The 27,569-nt window shown below is 43.4% G+C and overlaps 1 protein-coding gene across 2 annotated transcripts in view; it reads right to left on the reverse strand.

Annotated features, from left to right (window-relative positions):
- spns2 (SPNS lysolipid transporter 2, sphingosine-1-phosphate) overlaps positions 1-19,631 on the reverse strand; it is a 75,398-nt gene extending 55,767 nt beyond the window's left edge. For both annotated transcript variants that reach the window (XM_061249782.1, XM_061249783.1), the window contains exons 1-2: positions 19,500-19,631; positions 17,382-17,874 (exon numbers count right to left, since the gene is read on the reverse strand). In XM_061249782.1, coding sequence (XP_061105766.1) covers positions 17,382-17,613 — 232 coding nt within the window. In that variant the 5' untranslated portion in view covers positions 17,614-17,874; positions 19,500-19,631. The remainder of the gene's footprint in view (positions 1-17,381; positions 17,875-19,499) is intronic.
- Between the last annotated feature and the right edge of the window lie 7,938 nt (positions 19,632-27,569).

Genomic DNA, 27,569 nt, shown 5'->3' on the forward strand with positions numbered 1-27,569 from the left:
TTTCATTTGTTTGTCTCATCGGATGAATCTACAAGGTCCAAGGTCCTATGTCTGTAGTAATTCCTAGCACTTGGAACTGTACTTCCCTCTAGGGTCTTTCAGCACACTTGTCCATAGTTAGGGGTATGCGTCGCTCTGGATAACATCTTCCAAACACCTGTAATGTAACGTTTCCCACATTGAATATGTCACCAACGCCTGAAAGATTCTGTGTTCAGACAGCTGTTTTGACAGTTTTTGTGCTGAAAACATCCACCTGGTCTAGTGCACTGAACCGTGCTGGGGTCTCTCCTGACCAAGCGGACACCAGGCCCTTTCCTGTGCGACCTGAAGTCGTTAAGGTGCCAGGCTATCCTCTGCGGCCTTGGAGGCTCAGCAGATGAGTGGTCAGGTGATGTGGGAATGGGTGGGGCTCGCAGGATGTGCCGCGACAGAGCTCTGGCCATGGGTCGCGACTTGTGGGGGCCCCACAGTTCACTTACAACTGATGCTTATATCCAAAGCGACTTACAGTTGATTCGACTGGGCAGGGGACAATCCCTCCAGGTGCAATGTGGCATTAAAGGGCAGCAGCACACGGGGCTTGAACCACCAACCTTTGAAGTCCAGTCATGTACCTTAGCCACTAGGCTACAGGCTGCCTTAAAGGTTGTTGTTGGAGTGTCTGTAAAAACAGGTTGACAGTTACAGTGCGCCTCTGCTGTCAGTGGCCTGTCAATCAGCCACGACCCTGCACTAATTACCTGGCTGAGTCAACAGGCTGCAGACCGCGAGTCTCCATTCCCCGCTGGGAGGGAGACCCCGCTCCAGATGGCTGAGCGTCTTCCAGTCAGCCATGGCACCCGCCCCGGACCACACCCACCCAGACTGCTGCCAAATCCCCCCACCCAACCACCTCCCTTCTCTACTGTAACCCCGCAGAAGTTCACGTGACAGAGGAGGAGGGCGGGTGATTACATCGGTCATTTTTAGTGTGCATGCATGTGTGGGTGACCTCCCACCCTCCCCCCCAGGCTCACCCCCTCCCCACCACGGCCATTAATATTTCAGTCAGATTTCCATTCCAGCTGAAAGGGTTAACAAGGACAGCTTTGTTTCCATAACAACCTGTTTTGACGGACACGCCAACAACAGACTTTACAGTATATAGCCTTCGGGAAGGCAGTAGCCAGTAATTCTTGAATTCGGCTAGACATGTTTGGAGGATGAATGATTCTACACAAATTCAGCATGCTGAATTTGTTTAAGCCTGGACTCAACAGCCTTTGTGTCCGATTTTGCGTGACTTGCTTGTTTTTTGTGCGCTCGCAGTTCAGAGGAGCCCCAGCTGCATTCGTGTGTGAAGTTAACATTCATTAGTGTGGCCTTCTTCACTATGAAGGTGCACTTCTGGAACAAAGCCATACAGTAAGCACCTAGGTTTATCCTCACCCTTCATTTCTCCATCCCACTCTTTCCCCCACCCCTCTCTCTCCCTCTCCCTCTCTCTTCCTTTCTTGGGTTTGGCAGGCTATCGCAGTACTCCTGACCTCGCACATTTCAGCGTCTTTAACCACAGTGGATGAAGCTCTGCTTTTTGTCCCCCGTCCACAGTAAAGTCGTTTTAACCCTTAATGTACCCAGTACAGTGCATTCACATTGGTCCGATGCTCAACAGCCTGCTCAGAGCTGACAGGATATAAGTAAGGGTATTTTTTAATATGAGAGAATGTGAACATGCAAATGTCAGTTGCCGGAATCAACGCTATAACCTGCACTCTATTTTCCAGAGAATTGCATGGCCAGACCCTCAATTAAACGCTCACACAAAAACACAGTGATGGACCTGAGAAAGATGAAGCCTGACATTTACAGGGAAAATATTCTATTTCATTAAAAAAGAAAAAAGAAAAAAATCGGGGATGTCACGACCCCAGATGTCCCCTGGAACAATATTGCCCGTAAGTCCTGCCTGTTTGGATTTGCCTTGTTTTATTATGGCTCCAGAGACACTGTCCAATAAAACAATGAGCCCTTTTCTCCGTGTTTTCGCTGGGGAACCCCGCGATGCCAGCCGGTGCCGAGGATGCGGGGGTCATCCCTGTGACCTTCCCTGATTATTTTTGTGGAAATGGTGCGACAAACCGGTGCGCCTCCACAAAAACGCTCGCTGCCATGGCAACATGCGTGTTTCGTGGACAGAAAGGAAAGGTGAAGCAATGGGCCAGGAAGTCAGCATGGGTGTGAGGGCTCCATACAGGAAACACCCCCATATCCCCCAACCCGCCCAACCAACAACACATGCACGCACGCTAGTTTCCACAGAGACAAGCACTGTTCATCTGGCTTCTGCCGCTTTGCGGCAACCTATCAACAGGGCCGTGGCTTTGTAGCAATCTGAAGCCAGCCTGCATCCTGCTTTAGCAGTGTGTCTGGAACATGTGATATCTCAAGTTGCCCATTCAGTGTGAACAGGGACAAAAATCTTTCCAAAAGGGAAACTACCGTAGCCACGTCGGCACACCCCACAACTTTAGCACCAGTGCTTCAGGCCTTCTCTTTGAAACCACCAGCTTTGAGTGAGCCGCACTAGCCGCACCGTCATGCTCTTTTGCTGTCACTTCCTGGGACAAATGCTCTCATTGTGACAAAAGGGAGGACCTCTCAATGTCATCGTTTAATAAATCTAAAACCCAGCTCGATTAGGTTTCCGTATTTCAGAATTGTGCCAGCAAACCCATGATTGAGCAGTATCTTTATTTATGAGCAGATAAGATGGGTTGTTTTAAGCAAGCTGTCCAAATTGTTCCTCCTTAAAGAACAGGCTTGTGATACTGATTTTTGTGTCCTAAGAAAATATAATTAGTAGCCTCAGCAATTCAGTGAGGCCAAAACATTAATCAAAATGCAATGTTCCCATTTTCCCATGAATTAATAACTGCTTGCCTCTGGCGATAATCAATAAGTAATATTTTAACAAGTTTGTGTGTGCCATCATTTTCCCAATCCTCCATAAACTTGAAAACTGATGGTATACAATGAGAAAAATCTTTGGTACAATGCTATTGCTAGGCTATCTTTCTGTTCATATTGGGAGTTTTAACAAGATAAATATACTTTCTGATAAAGTGGTCTGTAAGAACAGCACTGTCGACAGTCGTACATATGCTCTTTTGTAGTTATATTTCCAGTCTGAATATTTTGGGTGTAGAGCTGTCTCATTCTTCATGACTGAAACATGTGAAGTAACACACACACACACATACAGACACACACACACACACACACACACATTGTTCTGTATTAATTAAGGCTGGCCTTTTACTGTTGCACCAACACTCGGAGACTAAGCCTATTGTAATACAACACACTGGTAGCCTTCTTCTGTGTTTAGTGTAACATCGATACTGGTATAATCCTCCCAAATAATGACTGATTATACATTCTGAGACGGCACTATAGGCAGTCACGTGGTTTTAGAACTACAGAAACGTTAATTCAACTCCACTATAAATGGAGCATTTATGATTTAGCAGTTAAAACGCTCTTCACATTTCCAACTACATAGCCTCAAGATACAGTCATTGCGTATTTTTTATATGTTCTACAGACTTGAATGAAACTTGTAATTAGAAACCACTAACAACTAGGGGCGAGTGTATCTCATGTTCAATTGTGAGGGAGTTGTATCCCCCACCCTGCCCGGCTTGTTTGCTGGTTTGCTACTGTTAATGCGTCTCTGAACCCTTTCAGCGATCAGCCAGTGAAGAGGAGGTGCCCAAAGTAATTTCTGCTGATCCAGCTTGTCAGCGCTACAGTTGAGCTATGGGCATGTCCGCATAGATTTTACCTATAACATTCCTGGGCGCTTTGCTGTGAGGCAGAGGACTCAGACTGAACTGTATATGATATCTGTATACCGACCACATGGAAGCCAGAGCCAAGGGTGGGAACCACTAAAACCCACTGAGCCGTTCAGTGGCAATCTGGAATTACAGAAATATTTCTGGCAGTTTTGGCGGGGCCTGTTTCATACCACCGTTTTGTTTTTTTTGTTTTGTTTTTTCCCAAGTGACAAACCCACTGGGCTTTATGAAGCAGTCTCTGCCTACCTGAGCCGCTGACATGAGTGACGTGAAGTACACAATAGAAAGCCGCGATTCAAGATTTACCCAAGCTGCTATTACAAGCTGCTGTTACGCTATCCTCCCCGTGTCATGAAACTGTGACTCAAAACCTCTCAGGTTCAACCAGACATAAACACGGGCACATGCACACACCTCGTATCGCGTTGCAAAACACAATCCTGGGCCCATGGAGATGGACTCACAGTCAGTGTTGTGCAAACAGTGCGCTGTGTGAGGACAGACCTCGTTTCCAATCCCCTCCAGAAATCCAGATTGCTAGCCCCCAATTCTATTTCAGGACTCGGAAACTAGGATAACTGGGCGTATGAGTGAAGGACGGGGAAAAACGATACATTCAGCAGAAAGAAATACAAAAAGAAGAGTAATACGGAGAAAGGTTTTGCATGAGGTCAATGGTGCTGAATCTTAGCAAATGCACATGTTCTTGCGTGTGTAATATTACGCTTTGCAGTAATACCTTAACTTTTTCCTATAATACACTTTAATATAGGATCTCCTGAGGAATTCCTTTCAAAGGGCCGGTGAACTACTCGAAGCAGATCGTGTCACGCCATCATTAGCTAACGGTGATTGTTTTTCATTCAAATCAATGGAAAGAGCTTCTACTCTGAGGGAGAAATAGGGATGAATATGAACTCTGTGAAAGTGTGTCTTAAGATGCCCCGTTTCCCAGCAGACCTTGCGGAAGGGGGGAAGCCTAGCCACAGATTGCAATGGGTTGACCACAGAAATGCGTGGCTGTGGCCAACGGGCTCCTGACCGTGTCTCCTTTGGGTCCGCTTGCGCAAGGCCCCACTTCTAGGAGGGACGCTTTCCTACTTTCCACTTCCTCTCTCCTCTGCACATAGGGAAACCCACTGCAGCTGTGTAAAAACCAGGGTTGTGAGTTGCACACTCTAGGTCAAACCGAGGCCTTTGTCTGTTTGTCAGCAGCAGCCTTTCTATTTAAAAAGTAAAATGCTGTAACTATGTTTTTTGTAGTCAAATTGGACAAAAATGAATAAATCATTATGTTACTATTAATATTTTATTGTTTTTGCGTAATGTACCAGTCATTGTTCACCACGGCAGAGTGGTCATCTGAAAATGAAATGGCTCTTTGATGAAACATTTGCATAACATAATACCTGTACATTAGCCAGCCGCTGAATCACCGCCTGTGTTTACTACAGTTAAGTTTGTGTCTGCTGTTCCCCCACGAGTCCAAACAATATCTCAGAGATTCGTGTATGAAGCCTTCTACAAGGACTGCTTCAGTTAAAGGCTGGCCTAAATCATCCAGCCAAGGGACGCTAAATATTTCAAAGCTCAGAAGGAATCAGACGGTAAGCATAGCGCATCAATAATGAATCAGACATTATCTGACATGTCCTCGGTCATCTGTGACCTCCTAGATTCAAAGCCGGGGGTACTCAAGCAAGGAAAATGCGTTCAGCGCTAGCTATATACAATGCCTTTTCGGGTACGAATCTAGCTTTCCTTCTCGTGCTGTTCCTTCCGTTATGACGGCGGACAACCCACAAGGACCACCGCCGACCTTGAGAGTTTAAAGTTCTCGCTTTGATAATCTAACAGAAATGACCGGAGTGATAGTAGCACAGGGCAGCGCCGTCGCAGCGTGTGGCCAGTGGCCACCATGGTGGGGCGCGTCTTCCAGGTTTTCGCCCCAGTCTGTTTCACAGCTTCCCCCGAAATCCGATGCCGTGCACGGCTATAATTAGGAGCCGTCGGAAGCGCCACATCAAAGCCGGACGGCCGAGCCGTGCGATGTTCTGAAGAGAACTCGGGAGTGAGGAAGACTGGCGGCTCAATTAAGTGAGCAGCGACCCATCCCACTGCTAGCAGTGCTCTTGTCCTGATTTACAGCCAAACTGACAGATATTCTGGAGCTATTTTGGCACACGAAATTGAAAAGTCCCATCCGTAATCCAGCCGCTCGTTTCACATAACACTGTGAGGGATTACAGTAATTACGAAGATTCTTTTCTTTAATAAGATGTATCTCTCTGCACCATCCCTGCTTCCCAGTGCACTAGGTGGGTGGGATTCCATCAAAGGTCAATAAAACTGCTTTGCTGCATGATTAGCGAAAGTGCACACACCATTTGATTAGCTGCCTTAATTAAGGCCGTTTAGACATGCTTTCTTAATTACTCCTATATATAAAAATATGCACATGAGATAAGATTTGAAAAGGGCTGTGCTAGTCAACCAGCTACAATCTGCTTGTATTACACCTGATCCAGCTTCTCTGATTGAATTTAAATTGTTTCTCTCTCCTGAAAAATTAATTTGATTTCAAATTGCAAAGATGGATGTTTCACCAACTCATAGACAGTTTGATTTTGAAATGGAAAATGCACCCTCCCTGCAAACAAACCCAAACACACACACACACACACACACCTTCATAGAAACAAGCACTGGAAACATGTAAATACATAGATGACTGCATCCAACCGCCATCCAATTCCCTCCTGATTCCCAAAATACAACCCAGCCACCCCCTCTCTCCACTACTTCAGCCAAGGCTAATTATGAGGGATGGTTGCAGGGTCCATCTCTTGTTCTGCTTAGTGTTTCGACCACGCCGTTGCTTTATTACAGTTGCCTATCCTGTATGAAAGTACCTGACACAGCACTTCAACCCAGTAAAAGTACAACCTCACTAAACACACAGCCACATTCAGTGCATTTGTCTTTTCTGGCTTCTAATGCCTTATCCATCGTGTTGTAACTGAAGAGTGCACTTGTTTTAGTCAACATATATATATTTTTTTTATTCTGACTGATCTTTCTTGTTACTGTATGACTTGTCCTTCAACTGCAGTGAGATTGTGTACTTAGTTTGACATTCATTCATAATTCTGCATAAGAAATGCTAGTGGCCAGTCCTCCCTTTAAAAAGACAATTTATGCATTACATTGGACTTCCTGATTAACTGAATACAAAAGATGAACAGAATACAACAGAATGGCTTGGTTGTAGATGTGTGGAAATGGTTAGAATAATGGTGGGGGTGGGGCTGGGCTATATATCATAATTGAGGTCTCAGCTATTGCTCCCATCAATCATCAGTCTCACCCCGGTGACTAAAATGGCCGCACTCTAGCAGCACCCGGTCTCTGCTCCTTTGGGATATTACACATGCAGTCGACTGGGCTTTCTCATGTGTGCATGAGCTCTGATGTGGTAGACTCATGTACCTCCCTATATCATTCCATTCAGAAAGGAATTTGATTTAGTTCACCACTGCAAGGGATCCTATAGCAAGATGTTAGCAATAATTGCCTTCGTGAATCTGTGGAAAAATACTTTAGAGGATTCTCTGTATTCACTGAGAGGAGAGGAAGAAGACCAAATGACAGCCATTGCAATGGCCAGACTTATTAAACGGCACCAAAAGCAGCTTTTTGGAGAAAACGAAATAGTTTAAATCAAGAAATTGCTTATTTTTGACTTCCCCATTCTCTGAATATTCTTGAGTGGTCAAAATACTAAATACAGTATCATGTTCCTTCTATGTACAATGTATTTAGGGAATTCATGATTCAGCTGTGTCACTCATGCTGTAATTACTGCAATTCCAAGGCAGTCTGAATTGTTCGTCTATTATGCGCTGTTATCTACCTCTGACTCACCTACACACAGGTATGCGATTGGTGGAGCCTCGCCCTAAGGCTGAACAGTGCGACAAACTGCAGTGTTGTAGAACGAGTACCCATTGAGCAATGATGTAGAGGCTAACGAGGAGCATGTTGTTGTTTACATCACAACCTCTTCATTTCGCCTAACAAAGCCATGAGGCAGGTGCTGAGTGAAGGTGCAGGAGAGCAGAGTATTTATTACCATTGTTTCCTCACTGCCTGTGCATGCCAGGGCTGCCTCTGTGTCAGAGACCATGGCTGTACAACTCTGGCCTTTGAATCCAAATCCAACTTTGCACTGGTACAAAAGTGCCAAAAAAGGTACAAAAGCTTGTCGCTGAGGTGATACCCTACAGATAATAAAATTGTACCCCTTGCTATTAATAATGAATTTGTACCTTTTTTGTCTGTAAAGGTTTTGTTTTGTTTTGTTTGTTTTTTTCCTGTGGATGTTGCTGCTTTAACGCTCTCACAACTCCCACTTCTCTTGAATCGTGATTCCTGCCAAGATTACTACTACTACCAGTCAAGCACAGTACCCCAACAAAAGCACGCCTACTTTGTTGTAAGTGTAATTCAAAACTCACTAAATATAATTCCAACTGTAATCCTAAAAATCCAATAGAAATAGATATATAGTACATAGTAAACATATGAATATAATAGATATATTTACTTCCCATAATAAGTACATATATCACATAAATATTTTTTCTATAAACACACGGGCATGCATGCACGCACGCACGCACACACACACACACACACACACAACAGGGAGAGATACTGCATAGATACAGATGGAGATACAGTTATAGATCAGCTGATTAATTTGCATTTCTGATAGCAGTCAAATTCCATCTAGCATTAAGAATTGAAATCACAACACTGAAAGAGAGGACAACAGGTGCTGGTTAATCTCCTCCCCAAGGTCCAGGGGACTTTTAGGGCAGGAGCAGGATGTCCTGGAGATGTACCTGAGAGGAACATATTGAGACACTACAGCCAAAGAATGTGAAGAATGCTCAAATCCACCCAGGGGAAACAAGCTGAAACCATCCCTGTTAATTCTTCCGAAATAACACCTGAAACCTTGCCCTTCATTCCGTTCAGCACCTGACCTTCACACATGAACTTATGTCTCATTTAATTCCTCCCACCTTGCTGCCTGCTGCAATTACACAAAAGCTTGACATGCCACGGAAGGAATTTGAGCTCAGGTGAGAGCGTACCTTCTTCTTAGCTAGATAGAAAAATAGACAGGCTTCTTCCCCTTGTGTCTGCGTTCTGGTCTTCCATTTGGCGGTGAGAGTGCTTGGAAATCTAGGCCTACTCCACAGGGACTTGGGACACCATGCATTAAAACAGTCATCTCTGGTAACAGAGGAAGGGTCAGTGCCCCTGTTTGTCCACTATGCTTCAGCTCTAAGCAAACCTTCTAGTTCTACTCTGGTAATCTAAATAGAAAATCCTGTCTGATATTTTTCCCCACTGCATGAAATGAAATCATATATAAACTGAGATATTGTGAATTTGTGTCAATAAAAACCTGGCTCTCACAGACGGTTGGGTATTATGACCTCTATGATGGGTTAAAAACACTATATACTGTAACTACACTGCTGTTTGTTTGCAGTATTGTTTTTGTGGGTGGGGGGTGGATAAAAAGGAGAATAAAGTGATAATCCTGAAATGACCGATTCACTTTAAATACACTGTCAAATTAAGTCGGAGTGCTTGTGAGCATAATAGGATCCTTTTACCAACATTTTGCAGGTGTTACAGCCCAGGGCATGTGGATGACATGAGGGCTCACAGCTTTTTGGTTCCATCTTCGATGGCTGATTGTTATACAGAGGATCACATTAGATGGACAGTCCTGCTGAAAGCAAATCACATGCAGTCTGCTAGCATTTAGAGAAGAAACAATAGACCAAAGGAAGAGTCAGTTTGAATACAAATTAAGAGCCAATTTTGAGCATCCAATATCCTTCAAAATCAGGGGAGTTCATGAGGGAGTCACGTTCAATAAATTCTGTAAATTTGCAGAAGGGGCTTTGCTGTAGGCTTCCCTAAATCCAAATTTTCCCCCCTGATTTTTATATCCCCTATTTCCCCGAAGGGGTTTACATTCTCTGTCAGCCCCATGGAACGCCATTGGAAAGCTAAACAGGCTAATCCTGAAAAGGCTGAAAGTTTAGTTTAGTCAAGCTCGAGAAATGACATTGAAAACTGACAGTTAAATTATCGGGAGAGCTTGCAATACGGGAGCGGTGGTATGGTTAACTTGGTTTGACTGTAGGCCAGCCTACTGTCTGCTGTCAAGCCTTTCCAAAAACACATTCCTCTCTGCTTACCCATGAATTTTATTAGAATATTATCTTCACAGATTTAAAAAGGAGGTAAAGAGGTAAACTCCAGTCTGTGCTTGGGAAATGTTCTTCCAAGAGCCAGAGTAAGGATGTTTCAGTTCTTTCCTGTTCCAGTCCTTGTTTGACAAGTTCTACCAGTCATATGTGCAAAATGGCCTCCTTCAGTCTGGAAGTTACGGCAGAGGTCTGCTATTTCTGCCAGCCTGGGAACACATGGGAGACCTGGTGGGTGGGACACAGTGGGGGTCATGCAGGAAGCACTGCTCTAACAAGCAACACCTGAACCTTTAAATACCGCTAAAGGCATGTAGACCTCACCCTGTCCAAAATTTGTGGGACAAATACACACCAGAGCACCGCAGAAGGCAGAGAATTCCCAACCTTCTCCCCACTGTTTGAAACATGCCAAAGAGCTGACCACAGCACCCACTGGGTCAGTGCAAAGCATACAAACACAAAGGCTTTAGTCTTGGGCATGTGCACAGTCAAAACATATACTGACACAAGTTTCCACGTTTCATACCTGTGGCACATCAACAATTACTGGGCTTTTTCAGAAGGATAACCAGTTAAAATAAACTCGGGCTAATATTGCGTTACACGTCATGAATCTCTCAGCTGTTTTCTGAGATGGCGATCCGGCATTGCCTGCGCATCCCTTGTCATTTCCGCAGTCTGACAAAGCACCCAGCCAGGCTCAACATCTGCCAAGGGCCCTTATAAATAGTATAAATACCCTTAGCCATTGTCACATTTATTTTAGCTTCATTGTTGTGGTGGCGGGCGAGATTAATGTGGAATCATGGATTCAGAATCCTTGCCTGGCCAGCGCTGGGTAAACAAGCGAAAGGAAGCATTACAATGCGAGGACCCTGCGGACTCACTGCAGCCGCAGTCTCTGGGAAGAAGACAAGAGGGGGCGAGCTCGCTCTCCGGGTAATGGCCACAGCCGTTACCAAGGGAATAGTGTGGCAAGCAGCATAAACTGGTGAGGCCACATGAAAGGCATGTTGGCAAAGGCAAGAGGCACCAATGGTTCCTATTACAGAGGCGCATTCTATATTCAACCAGGGAGCCTGGCCCTGTTCTGTATTTTGACAGTGCAAAACATGGGAGGGATGGAAATCTTACTGTAGTCTGCCTGCAGAAGAAGCTTGTTGCAGAGAGCAGCTCGAGGAAGGACAGTTACGCTACAAGTGCCAAACTGAAAACTGTTGATCGTGTAAGCGCTCTGCCACCGTGACAAGCACTTTACAGGCTGTCAGTGAGATCTCTACAGCTTTATCTCATAAAGTGACAAAATGCAGAAACTGTCATATTACCCTGCTGAAAAATGTGACTCTCAGCTCATTCTGTAATGCAGCATTAATGAGAAAGGGGAATGGGTTTCCAGGCAGACCCAAACAATAGCTTGAAGGGATGGAAGCTCTTAAGTGGGGAACGGTTTCTGAAAGGGAGACAACCCTATAAAATAAATTGCTGGGTCTTTTTTTTCCATGAAATAAAACACTTTTGTTGTTTGGGAGTCTTTAATATGGCATCATAAAAACACTGTGACTGAAGCCTGCCCAAGAAGGCTGCCAATTTGAGCAGACCTCATTCTGGGCGATACTTTGACGTGTACTGCCCCTTAGATATCCTCATAAGCAAAGCCGTATGTATAATTAGGAAGTGATTCAAGCACTTTAAATGAATGCTCTGCACTAGTACGCCACATTGTAATGCACTTAGGCTGAATTTAAAGGGAAAGGTTTAAAATTGTAATCTACATCTGATAAGTTTTATGATTTTGTCAGGTATTGACTGTAGATGCATGAGGGAGAGACATACAGACAACAAAACTGAAATGAAAGTAGGAAAGAGACAATAAAAGTACATTCTATAGGAATGAAAAATACCTGAATCTCATGTAGGAAATGGGCCAAAAAAACAAAGAGCAGTACGCATCTGTACAGAGCAGTCTGGAAGATATGAGACTGTCTCATGTAGGAAATGGGGCAAACAACCAAAGAGCAGTACGCATCTGTACAGAGCAGTCTGGAAGCAGTCTGGAAGAGGTTGTCTCCAATAATGTAAAGTCACCGTGTTCCGAACAGAACATGGGGAAGCGGCCACTTCCACTAGAAGTAAAGGTCTGTTCAATGTTCAATCTCCTGAGGAATGCGGTTTATGATTATGGTTGCTTATTGACTATGTGACTTATGTGAATTGGACCAAATCACCAATGTCGTTTTCGACAGTTATTTGTCGAAAACGACAAATAACTGCTCAATGTACCTGTGTTTGGAAGACCGTGTTAGCTCACGATGGTCCGAACACCGCCATATAAGCCTGCCGGGTTTATGAAAATGGAAGGAATTATACTTTGATTCTACGTGAGGCTGACAGAAATATCACTACAATCTGAGACAAGGATTCTGAGGAGGATGCATATAGCAGCAGCAAATCCCACAGAAGCAAAGATTGAGTTAATTCTGCTGAAGATCATCAGCCACCACGCTCCTACCAAAAGGCCACAGCTGACAGAGGGGACAGGGCCAGTGAGGGGAGGCCTGTGGCGGGACATGTCGGACTGGAAGGTCTGGTGGCATCAAGATGGCCTCATCATGCTGACAACTGGAATGTTTACTGCTTCCTTTCATGGAATTAAAAACACACATTATCTGGGGTAGCTTATTCCTGCAGTACATTTTTTCCTTCTTTCAAAGTCTGCAAGTGTTTTGTCTGTTTGGAGGCAATATACCTGCCCATTGTGGTGCCTTCAAGCTGATTGACTGGTGTTGATCAGACTGACATGGCCAAGGGCACTTATTGGATGCATATCTTTGAAGCTTCCCTCCTCCTCTCCACGCCTCTGTCATCCTCTGTCATCAATTTTATAAAAGCAAAGCTGAGTACTGTGGCTTGAGGAGGTCATAGGGTCGTATATTACCATACAGAGAGCCCTTAAAATCATCTGCTTGACAAGGAGGACTAGCGGGATCCCCAGAGGACTGGAAAAGCCTTGTCTGTGGCGCTCTCCATCTCTAAGCCCACAGATAGGGGCAGCCATACTTCCATATACAGAAAGGATTGGGTTTATATCTGGGGTAGCTCCACGCATCAAATAACTTGAGTGATCCCCCAGTCTGTCACCCCATCTTTTCCCACAGCTAATCCAGTCTTTAACTTAAGCTCCCCACATGTGCTAGAACTGTCTACAATGGGATTTCAGACAATCAAGATAATTGTCTGTTCAAAAACACAGCACCATTGGCAAAATTTCATAAAAGGCCTTTTCTTATTAATCCATTATTTCAGCTTGATAACCATCCAGCAATGAATTGCTAATGCTGAAGCTCTCCCACATACCGACACGCACACAAACACAGGAACAAACATACACACAAGCAAGCCAACACACACCCGCATTTACACAATCACAGACACACACGCACACACACACAATAACATGTCCCACTGTGACTACATACCCTCAAGTTCCAAGATATTGTTATATGTGCTATCAGATTATGGCAAAAAAACAGTCAACTGGTATAGGGCTACGGGTATCCTCTAAAAGATTTGAATCACAGTGTAGACATTGATAACCCAATAAACAACTCAACCCTCTGCTTTTCCCATTTCGGTAGTTTATGGCAGCCTGTGCCTTTCTGTGACTTCCAAACACATTTTGAGGCCTGAGTGCATCCTTATGTAGTGTGGCCACTTTGCCCCAACAACTAAAAACAGTTTCCCACACAATCTATTTACAAAAGGGAGAATGGTGGTAATTGTAAAATTACAACTTTACCGCTCTCTACCCAACATGTATTACACTTAAGCAGGAACCAGTCTGAAATTACAGGGCAGCAATGGGGGATAAAAAAGTGATATTGAAAACACATTTTTGTGGGCATGTATTTACATTCTGGGCAGAACAAGGTTTTCATAGGTTCCCTCCAACAGATTTGTTTGCAAGTTTCATTTTCTGCACGAAATCAAGACCTGAGCTTTAATTAAACACTTCTCTAATGTTGTGACAGCCTGTGAAATTCCTGGTGAGGCCTAACGTGTGAATATATTCTTAAAGTAGAATTGGGGTTATCTTGCCATCTTAATAAGTAGGAATCACAAACTCAGCCCTGATATTGTAAGGCATATTAATATGAACATCTAACAGCCTGACCTACTTCACATAATGCATTAAGCCAGTTGTTCCTAGTAAAACAGCCAGTCTGGCCACATTTAATTATAGCCAACTCTAAAAAGAACATCGGCAGTAAACAGCGCGGCTGCTTCACCCTTTTAAATTGCTAAATCAAATCTTATGCTTTTATTGACACATTAGGCCTTAGCAGTCAGTGAAGACAACATGAGGCTTCTTTGTGTGAACTTGAGGCTTGAACTGGGCTATGGTAAGTGTCGAACAATAGATTACACCCTGTGTCTGAGATGGGCTTTCAGCTGGGAAGGGGGAAAGGCAGAACGGAAGAGAGGAGCGTGACCGCACTTGGTTTGAAAGCCCTACTCTGCTCAGACAAAGCAAAGATTCAGTGTGGACCATGGACCGCGATCGACAGCGCTGTGGTAACGCAGCAGAAAGTCACGTCTACTGAGGGTCACAAGGGACCGGACGGCTCTCCCCTCTGCCAAATCATCCGTCAGCTCAGGGAGTGCACGCCTCAAGCGGGGGCCCAAAAGCCCTAATTTCCAACTGAAGGGGATACCAGCCTCGTCAAACAGTCCCCGCTCTCTAAATCCACACCTCCTAAGAGCACCCAACTCATGTTTAAGCCGGGTCAGATTAGGAAGTGGGTGGGACAGTTTTGGAGTGGAGATGACCCCTGAAATACTCTAGGTCCCCTTTCAGAGCCTAATTAGCATGCCTGTCCTAGCCCTGTCAGCTGTTCCTAGCTCTAGCCAAGCGGCATAAAGAGGGTACCTCACACTACATACTGTAACTAACAGGCCTAACTAACTGTGGATTAACTAGAACACTGTCAAAACACCCTCTATGCTATGATTGACGTTCATCACATTAGTGTGGAAGGGCAGTAGGCTACTACCAAGGAGAAGTCATTGCAGCTCAGTTGAACTCGTGATAATCTGACCAATCTGATCACTAAATATTAAAACAGAACTTGAATGTTGAGTGCATTTTCTGTGTAATATTAAATGTTATCCCTTTTATCTTTTGCTGACATAACGGTACTTTTCGATGCTTTTTACTTTATATTGCATGAAACCATTATGCCAAAGATACATAATCATTTAAAACTGGTTTCTGCAATCGCGCAATGGTTTTGGACAATGCACGTTCCAGACCGTCTACATGAACCTTTGCCGGAAATTAGACTAAAAGGAGTCTAATTTTCAACTTTTTGTAAATGAGAGGATTCGTAAAAAAACGTTAATTTTACGAATCCTCTCATTAGAAGATGCTTAGTCAAAAAAGACAGTGGCTGGGCATTCTTGTTTGAGCATATCGGGCAGTGTAATATTACAAAACGTGAAGCTGTAAAGGGTATTAACTGTAATTTTAGTCACCGCCTTTCCGTCTTGTGTATGCTCCAGATTGGCCTGTGCCTCTTTAGTGAATAAAACTATCAATTTCTTCTCAGACCGCGTGCTGCGACACTGAATTTAACTACTTCACTGCGGAGAAATGAATTCAAAGTCTCGAACAAACAAACGGCGCTTTCTACAACGATCTACAGCTCTTTTATGAACATTTACAATGACACTGACTACAGGTAATTCACCTTTACTTACTTGGTTGAGGGAAAGATTCGGGCACGAAATCGCCAATAGACTAATGCAATTAATATGAGCATTGCAATCAATTGATTCATTTCAAAACAGCGATGAATAAAATAATTAACTGGGCGAGTACTATTTATTTATTTATTCAGCGCCCAAGTGGGCTAAAATGTCTTGTATGCACAATATCCCTGTCCTTCTCTATAATAAGACCTGTGTCATGTCACAATTCAAGATTTATACATATTTTTCTTTACTATGTTACGCTACAAATAATCACAATAGAGCATTATATTTGATTATCCCACTACTAGCCCTTGTTTCTCATTTCAGAGGGACGAAAAAGACTAAATAATTGTATAGTATTTTCATGCCAACTTTATATCGGACAATGAAACTATAACGTTAGCCTAATAGGTTGACAGCAGCCTAGTTTCCATGGATACCTCTAGCCTAGCTCTAAAGGTCTACACATCAGGCGGATGATTTCTAAAACGACAAACATATACTATTCAGGATCGTCGATTATAAACCATGCAGTTACACGACTAATGTAGTTGGAGTAAAACGGCAAAACGCATAGTAAACATCAATGTAATGAACAGCCACGCACACTACTAACTATAGTAAGAGAAAATGCATTTGCTCTATACTTTAACAGGAAAATGTCCAGTGTCGATTCAACTCTGACAGCGTACATAATGGTCCCATAGTGGATTAACACTGAAAATTTGACTGTGTTCTAGTCAGTCCTTTTGCACCTGTCTGCCAAATCTGACCTCGTGCGGTCCCGGATGAGGTTGCAGTTAGAATGGCATCTTTACGCACTCTGGACTAACGTTTTAAAGTGTCATATTTTATTTTTAAATATTAGAATATACTGAGTAAATGAATTGCCTGAGCCTGCTGAGTTGCGATACAGTTCCAAAGAATAGATGCTCTCATTCGTGTCTTATCTGTGACTAAACTGCAGAACGTTGGAAAGCGCAGACTGAAAATTAGCCTAGAATATCCACTATTATGCAAACTTACTTTACCACAGCAGTGGTAATGCCCCGCATTAACTTTTTGCCAATCTAAAAAGATCAAACTTTTGCGAACTGGTAGGCTATATGTCGTTTTATAGAATTTATTGAACAAACAGCATAGATCAATCCCAGTTTCCAGTTGGTTCCTTTAAGCAACATCTCGTATGTGGTAAGAGTAAAATGTTAATCTCTGAAAGACCTTTGGGATATATTTCAGGGCGCATACAGTAGGCTATTAGCAACATAGTCAGAATCAGATCTGCATTGTTTGCTGGGATCCGACCCTGAAACTGGAAATAATGTAATCTGATGTAATTGCTTAACTATGTAAACAATGTCAGTAAATCACGGGCTATACGAACCTATACCGAAAGAAAAAGTAGACTGTGTACACCGCTTCTCACTGGGCGCTATCATTACCTGGGCAGAAAATTATTGATCACATGATATATCAATACGCTTACCTGCCACGGTGTATCTGTCCATGTAATTAAGCACATTCCCAAAACTGAGAATCCCAGCGGCTGCCGTGGGGGACCTGCACTTCAGGAGTGCGGCACGAAATTTTTGCCCGGGTCTGCATGGATGGAGATCAGGGTTTGATTTCAAGCCGGGACTCATGCTGCCTGACAGGGTTTGCACCTCGTCCGAACTGCTGCAGCCTTCTATCTCGCACCCATCGCTCTCCACACACATATTCTCACACGAAAGATCCAGCGCAACGAAATTGAGCGGCACAAGAGTGAAAAAGCAGCAATCCCCACAGGATCAGAATCGCGATGAAAGATTAGGCTAATCGTGATGTAGATGCTCTAAGCGTTTGAAGGAGGACTGTTGTCCTGGTTCATGTTTTGCCAGCAGTGCAGTGGCCGTCAGTAGCGTTCCTTGAGGCTTTTCCACAGTAGTGCCGTACAGAGTCGGATAAAGCAAGGGGGTGTGTTGTTGTAAACTCCTCCCCTGGTGAAAGATGGAAGTTGCACCTGATGTAGAGAATGCTGAGAATTGCAACTTGAGCTCACACATGAATGCAGAGAATGTCGCAAAAATGCCGCTGATGCCACTACCGCATCCGCGACAGCGCCTGTCAGTGAGACATTGTATAATGTAACAGTTTTATGATAATTATTTTCTTTTAAAACAAGCAGATATGCTACACGGAACACTGAAATGATTGCAATGAAACGCTCCCTGAAATGCTCTTTTTTTAGATTTTCAAGATCCAAGATCTGGACATTGAGAAGCTTTTCCGGCGCATGGTTCTATCACGCTATTGCTATGAGTTAAATATTAGGCTATTGTATACAGAACCGTAAGTGCAGCCTAATGTAAGTAAAAATGTGAGCTATTTCACATATTTTTGCATTTTAGTATATTAAACTGTCAACCTTATTAACTCGATTCAAAGATCAAATACAGCCTAGCTCCAGGGACTTCCTTGAGATAATGGCATGGTTTCTGTCGTATAGGATTTAACGAAGTAATCATTAGGTTTGGCTAATTTACGATGACAGGTTTTAGCTGGACGGAATTAATGTTTTTATTTGGTTTAATAGTAACATTTTACACTGCTGAGTTATGCAGAGCGCTTATCTTGCACAGTAAAATACTCTAGCTCCTGCAACATTAAGGTCAGAAACAACATTTTAAAACATTTTTGCACATTTGCAACGTGGTATGATTATGTACAATAGCTACTGAGAATGCGTGTCAGCACATATACTAACTTATTATAAGTCTAGTTATTTTAATGAAAAACAGACGGATAGCCTTTGCTTAGCAACTCTCCTTGGTTCTCATTATCAAAGTGAACGTTTTAATTCCGGGACCTGCATATGTTATCTCTGCAGATTTACCATCGTTTTTTCGCGTTCAGACTCATTGGACTTTGTGTCAGATTGTTGTTTCCGGGAAGGTCGCAAGGGGGCTTTTAATAAGTAACTTTGACAATGAGTTACCATAACGGTCTCAGCTAACTATATAGGCTATATCAAAGTGGAGACAATTAGATCCGATGGTACTCTATTAATCGATTAACTCATCTGTGTTCTCACAGTTTTCTGCCACTTAAAATGTGCTAAAAGGATTAAGTTGAAACGCGATTATGCTAAAACAGCCAGTGCTGATAACACAAGCCCAAAAGCATTGACGAGTCATTAGAACGGAATCTCTTACCACCCGCTTTTACTGCCCTTTGTTAGATCCAAGCGTTGGAAAAGTATGCAACGGAAAGCCGCAAATTATTGGAGGTTACTGTCTTTACAGGTGAATTCCCCCTTATCTTTTGATTTGAAGACCTACTTGCAGCAGACCACTCCATTTTGAGCGATTATGCTTGAATATTGTTGTCATTGCTTGATAGTGTTAGGGTATTATTGTTCTAATGTAACAATATTATATTCATGGTAATCTGCACTGCACGTGACAGTCGTCTATTTCCGTTGTAACCTTGTATTATACTAAATATATTGGTAATATTGCTGATAAATTTTTTTACAAAAACATGCCATGGGGTACAATTTTATGTACCTATAAGGTAGTGCCTCGGCGAAAAGCCTTTGTAGCTTATTCGGCACTTTTCATACCTTTGTTTCTCAGAGTGTGGCTAGTCACATTCCTGGGCTGTGCGCCATCATTTGACTCTGATTGTTCGGCGGTCCATGGCCCTAGCCGTGGCTATCGGTGGGGCACTGTGCATGTGTGCCGCGATTGATAAGGAGGGGGAGGAACTGGGTCTGTGTTGCCACGTCCCCATTCTTCCTGAGAAGAGGAAATGATAATGCCCAACCCGACTGAGGGATCCCCTGTTTTTGTTGTTTTTGTTGTATCTCTATACTGTCTACCAAGGATGTTTCATTCGTACTTTGTGTTATGTTCGAATGCAATTTGTTTCCTAGACAAATAAGAAAAATGCAGGGCATAGACCTATTTAGGGGCTGCTATTTCACATATTACCTGGGCAGTAGTTGTTGTCGCTGATACTGTACATGCAGAGCTTTGGTGTGGTTGATGCAGTGCATGTCGCGTGTGGCTTTTGTGCTTGGAAAATGCTTCGCCGTCAGTAAATAAAGCCTCCTGCCAAGCGGCTGCATAGTGAAAAATAACCCTCCTGCCTCACTCTTCTGTGACAAAATGCAAAGCAAAAGAACATACAGTAGGTCAATCTCTACTGCCTCGGCGATCGTTTACTTGAACGGTGTAACGTTTCTTGGACTGCGCCATTTTATCCCGTCTATATGCAGTATCTATGCCTGGTTTAAAGAGAAAATTATCCCCTCATTACCATACACTGCTGAAAAAACTTCTCAAGCCAGTTCAGACCAGCTGCCAGCTCGACTTGGTTTGACCAGCTCAAGCTACGTCAAACAGCTAGCTCAGACAGGCTATCAGCACTAGCTGGTTGACCAGCTCATACTCAGCTAGACCAGCTTCATGATCACCTTGGCCATGCTGGTTGACCAGCTCATACTCAGCCAAACCAGCTTATGACCGGCTTGACCATTTCAATTTCCAAAGTGGTCAAGCTGGCATAGCTGGATTTTGCAGCAGGGGACTCCTTTCTCCATGCTAACAGAGCATGCTCAGAGGGAATGATTCAATGGGACAGCACACAAGCCCAACCCAGGCCTGAGCTCTGGCACCGCTCCCGTATCAAAGGGAGAGAGAGGCCGATAGAGATGTTTCCTACCCCCAATGGCCATGCGTGCAGACACTCCCGGAGAAGACAGCAGCCAAAACAAGGGGCAGCATTGATTTCCCCCATACTGAGGAGCCCACAGTCCACCCAGGACAGGGCACAGCTGTGCGGGCTGCATCTCGCCTCTCACCCCCCTCCCGAAAAAGCTGCCAATGCTGGACCAATCACTGAGGGGCCTCCTCTTCAAAATGTCTGCCGTGCTGCTGGACCATCTCCATTATCGTGGCTACACCAGGGTTTGAACCACCAACCTTCCAGGTCCCAGTCATGTACCATAGTCACTATGGTACAGCTACACTACATTACAGGCTGCCCAGTTAATACTGTCGACTTACTGTTTATTTGATAGCCACTGGAGCAACAGAAGTCCCGTATTCCAGTGAAGTCCCCCAGCTGGGATGTGTATCCGACCCACGCACTCAGTAGAGTGACAGTAGGGAAAATGGCACCTTATCATAAAAAGGAAAGTGAGAAATATATTACATTTAAGATCCCTTTCATACAAAACTTTCCTTTTCCCCTGTGCCAGAATGGGAGGTGTCAACAAGCACTGGACAAGTGAAGTTAAATTTACAGGGCAACAAACAGGACATTGTGTGGGATGGAGGGGGCTGGACAGCTCACATGAGATGGTTTGTGGGAGTGCTGGCCTGTGTTTCCTAAAGCTGTACCGGCCATGTCAATAGAACCCTGCAGCCAGCTCTGTCCCTCAGAGCCCTGAGAGAAGGAACCGAGTCGCAACAGAAGGACGGTGGCGTCGGGACCCGCACAGACTGAATGGGGAACGTTTGCTGGCACGGTCCAAAGGCTCTTTTTGCGGTCAGGGGCTGTGGAAGCCCTGAAAAGTCTCTGACTCAGCCGAAATGACGCGTGCGTAAGCGGTGGGCTGAAGGGGAGCGGGAGGAGGGGTTTTCGTGAAAAAGAACTGGCAGACAGACGGAGTCCGCCCGGAGCCAAACACCGCCGCTCCGTGAGGTGCTTGACATGCCGGTGGCGTTCCGGGCCCCTGTTGTTTTCCTCCGGCGGTCGGGGGAAGGCTTTGTCTCCCTTCCCTGTGGCCTTGCAGGCTGGGTCTCTGCCTTTCCTTCCTGAGAGGGGGCCGCGGGGCCACGGGGGCCATGGGCCCTGGTGCAGGATGGGTGATAACACCTTTATCTCGCCGTCCCCACACATGGCAGGGCTCGCCGAGCCGATAAGAAGGGCTCCCTTTAAAAGGCGGGGCCGGGCGGTGACGTCAGACTGCCTTTTGGGTTTAAAGGGCTCTGAAGCGGAGCCCTTCCTGATAGACCCCACCCCGCTTCACCCACCCTACAACCCCACACCACCAATACATTTCACTCTTGCATCAGCCTTGTGTCAAGTGTGGTGTTTACTGAACATGGTGTGGTATTTACTGAACATGTCAAGTGTGGTATTTACTGAACATGGTCCTCTCCTCTACATTTCCTGACAGCAGCTTTAAATTATGTATCGTAGAAAAATTTTAACAGGAATTACGGGTAGCTGGTGTCAGGGTTAAAATTGTGAGATAGTCAATCAGGGATGTAAATTAAATATAGCCCCATGAGCACTCAAATACTTTATTATTAATGCAAGTACTTGTTCCCTTTCAGCTTTCCACTGTATGCATTGCTGACATACAGCAACTGGTTATACATGACTGGATGCGACCTCATACTGCGTGTGCCGTATTTATTTTAGATGAGACACAGATATGAGAGCATGTTTTCATGCTTAATGTGCGCATGCAATTTACATTTATGTATGAAGTATCTTAGCCACAGTATATAACTAAGGCATGCTGTGCTCCCCCGTGGAATGCTAACCTGACGACCTGGATTTCATTTTGTAAAGCTACCTCCTTTTAAAATGTCGGTGATAAGCTCCTAATCTATTTCTTGTAATATCTATATTGGATGTTCAGGCTGCATTGCATGTGATATTGTTGTTTCATTTCATGGATCACCACGTCTCATGTCAAGTCATTTGTCACAGCTTTGTCATGTTACTGACATGGGAAACATATGGCTCCTCATAGAATACTGATATGGCACAGCTCCTTGTCAAACCTTCCGTGGATGGAGAGCCCCCTCTGCACGGTACATAGCCTGAGAAAATAAAGGCTGAGCTTGCTCAAGTTTCCTGGATGATAGGGAAAGAAACCTGGTCTACTAGTTGATTGTGCATTGTTCTGCAAAGTGTAAATCCAGATGGCTCAAGTTGAATTGGCTTAAATAACCTTAATGTTTGAGGACAAAGGTTATCTTGGCCTACTGCTAGACAAAGATACTGAAATTTTTCCACAGAAGGCTCCCGTGTAAGATAATGTTGTTCTATTACATGATGTACTGCACATTTTAGTACTGCACATTTTAAGTTAATTGTTTCTTAATGTCTTCCTTCAGTGTATTTCAATTTCAATTTGGTCCATTTGAAACTTACAATTCTGAAACCTATCTTTTATGTATATCTTGTACTTAATGTTTGTTCTGATTGTAGATGTGTATCAACTGTATGTTTCCTTTAGTTAAGCTGAATAAGGAGTGTAGGCCTTGGAAGACCTCTGAACCCTGTCAGATGCATTGCAACATACCACTTATATGCACAGCAGATGCCCCTATCCTGGGCAACTTACTTTGCTTACATTACATTACTCATTCAGTGAAGTCATTCAGGTTAACTTTTATTAATTTCATTTATCCAGTTCTCTGTCCATTACACAAACAGTAGCACTTATTGTTAGCTATTTCTTCAAATAAAGTTGTTCCAAAGTTCACTCACAAACATATTTCCTTTCAGCTGTTTTAAGTAATGTGGAAATCGCTCATTCTATTTTCTTTAACTTATCCATTGAACTATATGGTAAGTCTTTATTAATGAATATGAAAATTGCTGCCCATTGCAGCAAACATGAAAAAATCACTCGCTGACAGGGCACAGCTGTATTCTCATATGACCTCTGAAAATCATATCATATTTTTTGACACATACCTGTATATGTAAGAGTTAAGAAGCTATTCTTGATAGCTCTCACAGAAGATGTGGGAAATATCATTGACAAACAGTTTCGCAAAGAAATGTTGCAATGAAATGTTGCAAAGAAAAAGAAAAATGTTGCGAAAATGTAGAGTCTGGGTTTTGAATTTTGACTGGGGTCACATTGACTGATGATTACCACATACCACCTTGGCATTCATCAAGTGTGATCATCTTTGAGAGTCCTTCAACTGCTCTTTGTTGTCCTCTATACATTCCGGACCACCAACCCTCAGAACCCTTAGATATTTGTGTCACTCATGGAGCCAAGTGTCTGGAGTGCAGTGAGCGTGAAGGCGAAGTGTTTGCCATTGGTAACCCCTGACCTCTGCCACTTTTATTTTTGGAAGTCCTAAGTGTGACAGCTTGCATCCACTGAAGCTTGTCTGAAGGAAGACATTAACCAGTATCGGCAAGTGGACGAAAATGCCTGTGGATCATTACATGCTCAGTGAAAAGGAAAGAGCCATTAAGGGCTGCAATAAAATAATCTCGGAATAGCCACAAGGGTGTTTCTTACATGTCTTTGCAGCACTTGTCAAACCCCTTCTCCCTCCAGCCCCCCCCACTCACATATTTAACAAACAGCACTTTAAAATGATGAGGTACAACTGAACCATTTGCCGTTTTGATAGATCTAGGATGATGGTTCCCTTCGTAATGGGTCCCATCTGGACTATCTGAGCTCTGGCTTAGGGAATGTCTTATTAGAAGGAGGCCTACATTTAGGCAGGCAGCAGAGAGAGGCTTAGTCAATTTACTGTCCATAAAATAGCTCAGTCTGAGTTTTTGGCACTGCTGTTGCATTTTCTCCTCAAATTACCCTTGGTGAAAAATGTGATGTCCTCCCATCCAAAAAGGCATGCCATTTCTCATAAAATGGCACCCGAAATATCTTTCCGGGGTGAAGTGATGCCTAGTCCACAGAGAAAAGCATCACCCTGCTGTAAAATCCAGCTATTCCATCGTGATCAGCTTGAAAATTGAACTGGTCTACCTGGGTATGAGCTGGTAAACCGGCATGGCCTAGCTGGTCAGAAAGCTGGTCTAGCTGGGTATGAGCTGGTCAACCAGCTAGGGCTGGTAGCCTGTCTGAGCAGTTTCAAATCATAGTTTGATATGGTCAAACCATGTCAAGCTGGGAGCTGGTCTGAACTAGTCAACCAGCTACCAACTGTTTCAAAAACAAGCTTGAGCTCTTGGCCTTGTGTTACGTAATGATTGGCATCCACTTTCTTCGTTGCGGCAACATTGGCTCAGGAGGTAAGCTCAGCCGTCTGGGTGTGTCAAAGTGTCCCTGAGCAAGACACCTAACCCCCAAATGGTTGGTGCCTTGCATGGCAGTCAATCACCGTTCGTGTGTGAGTGTGTGTATGACTAGGTGAATGAGAAGCATCAATTGTACACCGATTTGGATAAAGGTGCTATATAAATGCAAACAATTTCTTATTATTGTGTTATCATAGAAATCCGAAGGAAGGTGTCATTTTTTAAAATGTCTTTCACTATCCACAAACATTTTATTGTAGGAGTCTATGAGAATTCCCTGATATGTGCAAGCAATGAAATCCACCGTGCAAACTAGAGGGGGGTTGCTGACTGTGTTAAATCACAGGTAATGAAGATGAGGAGATCACTGGGGCCTGTGGGAATTACGCTTGACTGGAACTGGAAGGTCCAAAGTGTCACGAAAATGCTGACCGCCATTGCAGTGCCTAAAGAATTAAAAACACTGCACACCTCTCATGCATTTTAAGACATTTTTTTTTCCTGAAGTTTGTGCAGCGGAGTGGCTAAATAATGACCACTTTCAACCGACTTTGACTGTGTGTGAAGCAGAAGAAAATACTTCTGGTCAGGGAAAGAATGAAACCACATTGCAACCTGATCGTCAGTCGTGGTGGTCACTGTTATATTTAGTTCAGAGAGTTTGTAATTATCTTCCTATAGCAGCGAACCAAGTCAGTCACAGGAGCCAAATGAGTTTGGGAGGGATAATGAGCCCACGGAAATCTACTGCATGTATCATTATAATGCGAAAGCCCAAATATTGGCTTTTATTTTGAACTGTTTGCCTCAAATAAACAGCCATTCCCTCAACTCAAAATCTGAAATGATATTGCAATTGTGTAATTATTCAGTTGTACAATTGCAGCCTTAACATGCAATGATGTTTTGTGACTTAAGCAGAGAGTCTTTGCCAGTTAATTCCTCCTAAGGTGCTGAGGCTTTGATTTGAAGGTAACAGGAGTAATAACTGATTTAAGCTTCTGAATTACATATAACAGCAAACATAAACAGAGAGATTTGGATAAGTCACTTGAAAAATGGTTTGTATATTTATTTTTTTATTTTACCAGAAAGAGGTCATTGGATTCCAATGCAAAAATTACAGGCAGTTTGGCTCCAACGTTTTCTTCTAAGAAAACTCAATTTTGAGGCTTGGAGCAAGTATGCATTCCCCATGACAATTCATACTTTGCTGACATGACGTTTTCGCTGCTTGATTTTTTTTTCAGTACTTTTCAATTTTCATGACATGTTAGTCTCATCTTTTATGCAATTTTCATCAAAATAATTTAAGATCAATTACTATTTCACTCACTTTTATTGCACTTGAAGCAGTTATGTGAAAAGAGCACCTAGTAAGATAAAGCATACAGTTTCACAATTTAAAAAAAAGACACACTCACTGAACACTTTATTTATTGTACACCTACTTATTCATGCAATTATCTAATCTGCCAATAGTCTGGCAGCAGTGCAATGCATAAAATCTTGCAGATACGGGTCAGGAGCTTCAGTTAATGTTCACATCAACCATCAGAATGAAACTGGGATTTTCACAACAGTCTCTAGAGTTTACTCAGAATGGTGCGAAAAACAAAAAACACCCATCCACTGAGCACCAGTTCTATGGACGGAAACACCTTGTTGATGAGAGAGGTCAATGGAGAATGGCCAGACCTTTTTTGAGCTGACAAAAAGGCTATGGTAACTCAGATAACCACTCTGCACAATTGTGGTGAGCAGAAAAGCATTTCAGAATGCACAACACATCAAACCTTGAGGTGGATGGGCTACAACAGCAGAAGACCATTTCAGGTTCCACTTCTGTCACCGAAGAACAGAAAGCTGAGGTTGCAGTGGGCACAAGCTCACCAAAACTGGACAGTTGAACATAGGCTGGTCTGATGAATCTCAATTTCTGCTGAGGCATACAGATGGTAGGGTCAGAATTTGGCACCAACAGCATGAATCCATGGACCCAACCTGTCAACAGTCTAGGCTGGTGGCAGTGGTATAATGGTGTGGTGAATATTTTCAATCATCATTTGAATTCCACAGCCTATTTGAGTATTGTTGCAGACCATGTCCAACTTCTAATGGTTACTTCCAGCATGATAATGTCACAAACCAAAAGTTGTGTCAAACTGGTTTCATGAACATGACAATGAGTTCAATGTTCTTCAGTGGCCTTCCCAATCATCAGATCTGAACACATTTGGGATGTGGTAAAACTTAAGATTCACAGCATGAATGTGCAGCTGACAATCCTGCAGAAAATAGTGTGATGCCATCTTGTGAACATGGAAGAGAATCTCAAAGGCATGTTTTCAATCCACTCCACAAAGAATTGAGGCCTAGTTTTGAGAGCCTAATAAAGTTCTCAGTGTATATTATATTCCATTACATATAATTTATCATTTAATATTTCAGATCAGGATAGTAGGTGATAACAGAACTATTTAAGAACATTTTAACCTGGGACCCCTGAACATTTCTTAAGTTTATTTTTTAAATTATTTTTTATTTTAGAAAATGCTTACAAAATGCTTTATTAGTAAGTTAGCATCTTTTGTAGTCAGAGGCAAGCCACAGAGATGTGAATTCTAGGAAACATGACTCTGGCGTCATACCC

The sequence above is a fragment of the Conger conger genome, chromosome 7, assembly GCF_963514075.1.
Source record: "Conger conger chromosome 7, fConCon1.1, whole genome shotgun sequence".
NCBI classification, from domain to species: domain Eukaryota; kingdom Metazoa; phylum Chordata; class Actinopteri; order Anguilliformes; family Congridae; genus Conger; species Conger conger.